This window comes from Takifugu flavidus, unplaced genomic scaffold (genome assembly GCF_003711565.1).
Source record: "Takifugu flavidus isolate HTHZ2018 unplaced genomic scaffold, ASM371156v2 ctg273, whole genome shotgun sequence".
NCBI lineage: Eukaryota > Metazoa > Chordata > Actinopteri > Tetraodontiformes > Tetraodontidae > Takifugu > Takifugu flavidus.
In genome coordinates, this window is record NW_026621920.1 from 1895 (window position 1) to 10885 (window position 8991).

The 8991-nt window shown below is 42.0% G+C and overlaps 1 protein-coding gene across 1 annotated transcript; it reads right to left on the reverse strand.

Moving 5' to 3' along the window:
• Nucleotides 1-5999: 5999 nt before the first annotated feature.
• LOC130520061 (uncharacterized) lies at nucleotides 6000-8741 on the reverse strand. Its single transcript, XM_057023624.1, has 5 exons — nucleotides 7906-8741; nucleotides 7109-7801; nucleotides 6483-6608; nucleotides 6350-6393; nucleotides 6000-6252 (listed from the first exon to the last, which is right to left on the reverse strand). The coding sequence occupies exons 1-5, from the start codon at nucleotides 7952-7954 to the stop codon at nucleotides 6142-6144; spliced, it is 1023 nt and encodes a 340-aa protein (XP_056879604.1). The 5' UTR covers nucleotides 7955-8741; the 3' UTR covers nucleotides 6000-6141.
• Nucleotides 8742-8991: the final 250 nt, after the last annotated feature.

Consider the following 8991-nt stretch of genomic DNA (forward strand, 5'->3'; position numbering starts at 1 on the left):
CCTACATTCTCTCTCTCTCCTCTTTCAGCCCTTGGTATTTTTCCAGCTTCTTGTGTTCCTTCTTTCTGATGTTGCTATCACTTGGGATTGCTACATCTATCACCACCACTGTCTTCCGGTGTTTATCCACCACCACTATGTCAGGCTGATTGGCCACCACCATCCTGTCAGTCTTGATCTGGAAGTCCCACAGGATCTTGGCCTGCTTGTTCTCCAGCACTTTTGAGGGTGTCTCCCACCTGGACCCTGGGACCTCCAGCCCATACTCAGGGCAGATGTTCCTGTACACTATGCCAGCCACCTGGTTATGTCGCTCCATGTATGCCTTGCCTGACAATATCTTGCACCCTGCTGTGATGTGCTAGACTGTCTCAGGGGCTTCTCTACACAGCCCACACCTGGGATCTTGTCTGGTATGGTAGACCCTGGCCTCTATTGCTCTGGTGTTCAGGGCCTGTTCTTGTGTAGCCATGGTTACTGGCTCTGTGCTGTCTTTCAGTCTGGCCTTTCCAGCCACTGGTATGTTTTTTTGGACATCAATTATTAGTAATTAGTCATATTATTATTAGTATTTTGTGCACTTACATTTGTCTTAAATGTGTATCAAAATTAATCTTTCCAGGTTGGATAAGAAAATTAAAGCTTTTGTGACCACTGTACAATCTATACCTCAATGTATTTATGGTGTTAAAGTAATTGAATATCAATTTGGATATGGCGAGAAAAACAAAATTCATTAAGCAAAACGTGTTTAATTGACTCTCCAAATGAAAGTGTACAAATGGTAAAATTTACAAGGAAATGCACACTAATTATTAAAACACAGTCAATCAATCAATCAATCTTTATTATATAGCGTCTTATACAATCAAAATTGTTTCAAGGCGCTTTCCAGAATCCCAGGGCCTAACCCCAGACAAGCAACAGTGGCAAGGAAAAACTCCCCTTTAACAGGAAGAAACTTGAGCAGGACCAGGCTCATGTAGGGGGACCCTCCTGCTGATGGCCGGCTGGGTAAAGAGAGAGGAGAAGGGGGAGGACAGGTAGAGGATAGGATAGGTAGGAGAGGAGAGGAGAGGGGTAGAGGAGAGGAGAAGTAGAGTGAAGGGGAGGTAGAGGAGAGGAGAAGGAGGAGGAGGGGAAAGAGGAGAGGAAAGGAGAGGAGAGGAGAGGAGAGGAGAAGGAGGGGGGGAGAGGAGAGGAGAGGAGAGGAGAGGAGGAGAGGAGAGGAGAGGAGAGGAAACCATGACCCAGTGGAGTGACAGAGGCCTGTCAGGTGATCATGTTTCCGGACCCCGGCAGCCTTGGCCTATAACAGCATAACTAAGATAGGTAGGTTTTGAGTCTGATCTTAAAAGTAGCGATGGAGTCAGCCTCCCGTACCTGGACAGGGAGCTGGTTCCATAGCCTGGTAGCTAAATGCTCGGCCCCCCATTCTACTCCTGGAAACTCTGGGAACCACAAGTAGACCAGCATTCTGAGAGCAGAGTGGTCTATTGGGCTGATAAGGTATCACTAGCTCCTCCAGGTAGGATGGAGCGAGGCCTCTGAGGACCTTGTAGGTCAAAATTTAACGGGCAGCCAATGAAGCGACGCCAGTACAGGAGTAATGTGATCTCTTTTGTCAATACCTGTCAGAACTCTGGCTGCAGCATTTTGGATCAAACTGGAGGCTTGTTTGGACACCCTGAGTTGTTTGGACACCTGATAATAAAGAGTTACAGTAGTCCAGCCTGGAAGTAACAAATGCATGGACTAACTTTTCAGCATCATGCCGCGTCAGCAGTTTCCTGTTCTTTGTGATGTTCCTCAAGTGAAAAAAGGCACTTCTAGAGACTAATTTGATGTGTGAGTTGAAGGAGAGATTTTGATCAAAAGTTACTCCTAGATTCCTCACGAGAGACTAGATGTTAATGAGATACCATCTAGAGTGATCATGTGATCTAATCTATCCCAGAGAGGTTCAGGACCAAACACCATGACCTCAGTTTTTCCTGGGTTAAGGAGGAGGAAATTTGAAGACATCCAGGACTTTATGTCTTTAAGACAGGTCTGGAGCTCACTAACTTCTCTGTCTCCTCGGGTTTCATGGATAAATAGAGCTGAGTGTCATCAGCATAACAATGAAAATTTATCCCATGCTGCCGAATAATGTTCCCTAAGGGAAGCATGTACAATGTGAAGAGGAATGGTCCAAGTACAGAACCTTGAGGAACTCCATGGCTAACCCTACTGTATGAGGAGGGAACACCATGGACATGGGCAAACTGGTATCTATCAGATAAGTATGATCTAAACCAGTCTAGTGCTGTCCCTTTAATCCCAATCACATGTTCCAGTCTCTGTAACAGGATGCTGTGATCAACTGTATCAAAGCAGCACTGAGGTCCAGCAAACCAGCATAGAGACCAGTCCATGATCTGAAGCTATAAGAAGATCATTAGTGACTTTAAGAAGTGCTGTTTCTGTGCTGTGATGAGCTCTAAACCTGACTGAAACATCTCAAACAGGCTGTTCCTCTGCAGGTGCTCCAGTAACTGAGTCACCACCACCTTCTCTAGAACTTTAGAGATAAAAGGAAGGTGGATATTGGTCTATAATTTGCTAAGACATCAGGATCCAGTGATGGTTTTTAAGCAACGGCTTAATCACTGCCACCTTGTAGGACCGGGGTACATAACCTGACACTAAAGAACCATTGATCTGGTCCAGGATAGAACTGCCTATCAATGGTAGAACATCCTTCAACAGGTTTTGTTGGGATGGGATCTAAAAGACACGTGGTGGTCTTGGATTTCTGAATTAGCATAGACGCCTCAGAAAAATATATAGGCTGAAGGAGCTTAAGGGCTCGTTGGAGACCCTGTATGTTCCCACAGTCGGCACATCTGGTGATGGTCCAGTTGTTGGGATGGCCTGGTTAGCTTTCTCTCTGATAGCTAGAACTTTATCAGTGAAGAAGCTCATGAAGTCTTCACCACTAAGGGAAGAAGGGATATGTGGATCTAAAACACTGTGACTCTTGGTTAATTTGCCACAGTGCTGAAAGAAACCTGGGGTTGCTCTTATTTTCCTCAATCAAAAAGAAAAATAAGCTGTTCTAGCCTTACGGAGGGCCTTTTTGTAAACTAATAGACAGTCTTTCCAGGCTACATGATAGCTGTCTATTTTACAAGAATGCCACTTCCTTTCTAGTCTTCGCACTTTCTGCTTGAGGGTCCTGATATGTGAATTATACCAGGGGGCACACCTCCTCTGATTTACTATTTTCTTTTTCAGGGGGGCAACAGAATCAAGTGTGATTCTCAGTGAGGTTGCTGCACCTTAAGCAATAGAGTCAACCTCAGCAGGGCTAAGATTATAATGATTTATCCCTGGGGAAACACACGGTGGTCCTGGGATCAGCACAGGGATCACTTCCTTAAACTTAGCTACAGCATTATCTGAAAGACATCTGATATAGTAAGACTTTGTTCTGAGCATAGAAGAATCCTTAATCATAAATGTAAAAGTGATCAAAGAATGGTCAGACAGGACTGGGTTCTGAGGGAACACTGACACATGTTCTACCTCAACACCATAAGTCAGGACTAAATCTAGGGTGTGGTTAAAGCTATGAGTTGGTTGGTTTATCTGCTGGAGGAAACCAACTGACTCAAGTAATGAAATGAAGCCATTTCTAAGCTGTCATTTATAAGGTCCATATGGATTTGAAGTCTCCAATGATAATGACTTTATCCGTTCTAAGGACCAAGTCAGATAAAAAATCAGAGAACTCAGACAGGAACTCTGAATGTGGCCCACCAGGGGGCCAATATACAACTACAAACAGAAGTGACTTTTCTGTCCTCCTTTCATGACTATAAGGCACACCTAAAACACTGAGATTTTCTCAAAAATTGACGGTGCGCCTTATAATATGGTGCGCCTTGTGTGTGGACTGAGTTCCAAAATCTGCAGTTCGCCTTTGGTGGGTGCACTACGGTAAATGCTCCGCCAATCGATTAGCGGCACACCTACGCCTAAGGATCCCCTAAAATGGCGCCGGTCAAGCGAGACACGTATGAATGAGGCTTACTTTAAACTGCAGGACATTAAATATGAAAATATTTAATGAAAATGGCAATCGAGCAATCTTAATATTTTCGCTTTATGAGGAGGCGGCATCTCTCCATACGCGCGAGGACAACTGTTGCGCAGCAGCTGCCCGCGGATTTGCGGGCGGCCACCTTCACAGAGAGGCCATCTTCCGCACCAACTGCCACGACAAGATAACCGCGCCCAGCCACATCACCAACATGGATGAGATCCCTTTGACTTTTGACATCCCTTTGACCCACAAAGTGGAGAAAAGGGGACCAGCACGGTGGCGATACGCACAACGGGGCACGAGAAGTCGTCGTTCACCGTGGTTCTCCGCTGCCACGGAAACGGACAGAGCGCTGGATGAAGGAAGGCGAACACTCCTTCACAAAGACTATGAGGCAGCGGCGGGCAAGTTATGCCACCATATGCGGGTGGATTGTAGATGCATGGGCTATGATACCGTCTTCATGTATTGTAAGAGCTTTCACAAAATCAACGCTGAAGCGGAACCGGTCGGTGAGTCTGATTCAGATGATGAAGAAGAGGAATTCGGGATGTTGGACATTGAAATAGTGCAGCTGTTTAATTCAGATACAGAAGATGAAAACTTTGATGGTTTTGTGGCAGAAGAATTAATATTTTGTTCAATAAATGTGAAGAAACTCACCGTTTTACTTCTGTTGTCATTTTTTACTGTATGTTTTAGCATGCGCCTAATAATACGGTGCGCCTTATATATGTTTTAAATACAGAAATAGCACCCGTAACTGAGACTGCGCCTTTTATTACAGTGAAAATATGGTAGTTCAAAAGTGCCATAATCATAATATTTTCAAAGATTATGATTATGCCATAACCATAATATAATTTGTAAAGATTAGGCTTTATGATTATGGCACTTTGTGATCAGTAATCACAACATGATGAAAGTGGCACAACACAAGGGGAGACGCACATGAGGTGAACTGACACAGGGGTGGCACGGTTATGTAGGGGCTAAAATGGCTGCCACAAAGCAAGAAGGTTCCTGCAGTCAGGGGGGTTTTTATGCAGAGTTTGCCTGTTCTCCCCGTGTCCATGTGCATTGACATTAGAAGTGAATGAGGACATGAACAGTTGTTTGTCTTTGTGAGTTAGAAGTGGGATAAGCGGCCACCTGTCCCTTAAAAGGGATAAAGAAGTCGAAGACTGATAGAGGGTGGACAAAAATCCCTTGGCCAGTTTTTTCACAATTCTAATAAAACTGTTGAAGGTCTTTTGTTGCAAAATAAAATTTTAATTGATTATATCTTAACAATGGCAGCTGTGACTGCTTTTCATCATGCTGAATGCTCATTAGGCACCAATTAGGAAGCTAACCAAGGTCTGGAGATTCAAAAAGCATAGACAGATGTCAAGGTTTCAGTTGTATTGGGAATCTTGAGCAGGTAGTAATATTTAATTAAATCAAAAATTAATGTTTGTATTGTGTTCAATTTCGTTATCTGTTTTGTTAGTCTTTATGCCCCAAGTTTCACAAAAAAAGGTCAACAAAGAGAGCCAAACATTTTCTAAACTGCTGGCAAGTTGGATCCCAAATAAGCAAAAATCATTCCTGCAGTTCCGGGAAGGAGAGACCACGGTGGACACAGCAGGAGTACGCCAACCCTTTGGATAATACTGCCCCTGCCTTAGCATTTCTATGTATCCAAGACATAGCCTGCTGCTGTTTACATGGTCATGATCACATAATGGAGCATTTGTCTCATCCAGTGGGTGTTTTGGTCAACTTAATAGTCCGATGGATATGAATGCTTGTGAAAACGATTGTTGCAGCTTTTGACTTCACAAATTAAGGACTGCAACAGCACGATACAAGCTTTGTCTTCATAAAATGAATATAATATATGGTGGTAATCTATCATTTGTCGATATGGCCAGAAAAAACAACTTTATTAGGAAAACTTTGCCTCATCGAGATTGATAAATGATACAATTGAAAATGTAGAAACCGGTATGAGTAAATACAAAATACTTAATTAGGTCCTGTGTTAAGCTGCAATGACAACAAGACATCTACAGCCTCACAGCAGAGTACACACATTCATTCTGTCTGTTCTGCATTGATCTGTTGGGCTGGTTGTTCCTCAAAGCTGAATAAAGGAGGTTGTTTTCCTCTTGGTAGCCCTGGAGATATGTTATAAAGGGTAAGTTAGTGTGTGTAAATAAGGATTATTTATACATATAAACTTTTTTTTTTTTAAAAAATCAAAATTGTCTCCACCTCTGCATTTGCTGTGGATGAAGCTTGGAATCTTGATTGAGAGTCTGTTTTAAAACACAGGAAGAGATTTTTTTTAAAAGTAATTTTCCCAGTTTACCTTTAGAATAATCTTCAAATATATTGCATCAGTTACCCAGAGAGTGATGACTGTTTTTCCTCTTTGTCATAAAAACTGAAATGGATAATAAAACAACCACAATAATGGTAAATATCCAGGCCGCACTGAGGAAATACACCAAAACAAGATGGTTTCCTTCATCTGTAACGAGATGCATCAGAAATTGTGATATCCGCGATGCCGTTTCAGATAATCATTTAAGTATTTCAACAAATTTGTCCTCTCACTTTATATTAAGCTAGTTATGATGTCATTACTGTGTAATTCAGGGAGACAACAGACATCGCCAGTCACAAATTATTTTATAAAGTAAATAATACTGTAGAAGCAGAACCTATACTGACATAACAAGGAATGAGTTAAAGTGATACTTTGACCACAAATATTATGTTTCTCTCCTCATTTCTCCTCATTTTAGATACTGAAAGCTCTGTGTAAACAGAGAATTGGGGGATATTTAGGCCATATCTGTTTGAACTGGTAAATTTTTCGATAAAACACTATATATAACCAACTGAACAGAGCTAATTAGGATAACCTTTTTATAGACAATTACTGGATGCTGGCTTAATATTTTTAAAACTAGATAATATGTAAGTATTTCTACAATATACAGAAAATAATCTGCACAAAATTAGAGCACTCACCCCCACACACCAGCTTGGTTCCATTTCCAAACAGAATGTGTCCACATGCTGCAACAGCACAATAGTAGGTCCCAGTCTGAGAAGTGTTCACGTTCTTCATGGAGAAGCTGTAGAAACAGGTGTTGGTTTTCCTCTCACACTGCTTATTCCTGCCTGTATGGCTGTACATGAGTCCCAGTTGAGATTGTCCAGAGTTTCTGAACCAGTAAACAGTGTGATCCCCATCACAAGTCCACCCAGTATGTACTGTACAATTCAGTGTCACAGAACCTCCTGCTTGGATAGAATGTGATGCTGGCTGATCTATGGTCAACCCTGAACCCTCTACAATGACATTATAACCTTCTGTAAAGTCAAATACTGATAAATACTGATTTACACAGTAATAGGTGGCTGAGTCTGATAACTTCAAATCTGTTATTGTCAGATTAGTTCCTTTGTTACCAGCATGTAGTTGGAAACGTGGATTGGAGTCATTAACACAGCTACAACGATTCCTTAATATCCAGTATGTACCGAGCAGAATCGGCTTCTCTCCCAGAGTTTCTTTAAACCAAGACCAAGAGATCTTGGTAGAAACATCAGTTCTGTGAAGACACGGCAAAGTCAGGTTCTGTCCAGGTTTGACCAAGTTATAATTGGTCTTCCAATTCAAAGATGGAGAAAATTCCATTGTAGCTGTCTGAGCTAAAAACAAATATAATTAGAATGAACACCGTTTAATGTTTAAATCTAGAATTTTCCAAATGATGCCATAGATAAACAAAATACAAACAAAAAAGAATCCTCACCAAATTTCTCCAAACATATCAGCCAGAAGATCAACTTTGCAGATGTCATCTTGCTCCAAGTTTTGGGCTGAGTGAAGAGAAGACTGGTCCTTTTTAAACTGATAAATGCTGCACTTGTATCTGATTGGGCAGCCGGAGATGACTCGAGGGTGTGAGATACAGGAAACACGATCACTTGTAATGTCAGATTTGCTTGATAAAATTGATGTTGGGGAAATTAAAGGAAGATTTAAAGGTTAAAAAAACCCACAAGAAAAACTTTGGATTACCTTAAGAATAGGATTTTGCTTCATATATAAATAGAATTCAATTTGAGTTGAGTTATAATGTGCATCATTTCTAACCAATCAACAACAACCAGCCAACCAACCAACCACCAGCATCATTCTTTTTTTATTTTTTTCATGTTGCAGTAATGCATCCAGTGAATGCTCACTAATTATTATGACAGACAGCTTTTGGAAAATGATGCAGCAACGAGGGGTAGCATGGGCTCAAACAAGATTGTTCACGTAAGAGGGAGCAGATTCAGGTATTAGTCTGTCGGTCAGCATGAATGACATGATCTTAATGTGGGCAGGTACAGTAGACCTCTATCAGCAGTGAGGTGGCATGGGCCTGCTTTCGTTGGACTATCTGAATTAGTGGAAATATGGGAGATCACCATGACTTGTATCAGCATTTGTAGGTTTAATGGCCTGGTTTTTCTGAGGTTGGATACGGCAAAGTGACGGGATGACAGGGAGACTGATGCTACATGATCACAAAACCTCAGATGGTCAACAATCATGACTCCAAGGTTTCAAACAGCCTCGATAACAGGCAGGGGCCAATTTTGTGATCTATGTTTTTATGAATGGATAGTTTTGCCAAGGAAGAAGGAGCTCATTTTCACCATGGTTAAGTTGAAGGTGGTGGCCCTGCATCCATGCGGATATGTCTGAGAGACATGGTGAGATCTAGTCTGAGCCTGAGGGTTAGTCTGGGGAAAATGAGACGCAGAACTGGGTGCCATGTGGAAAGCAGTGGTATAAAACACCATGGGAGACCATGGGATGATTTGCCTGAGCAATGTTGCGTATATGG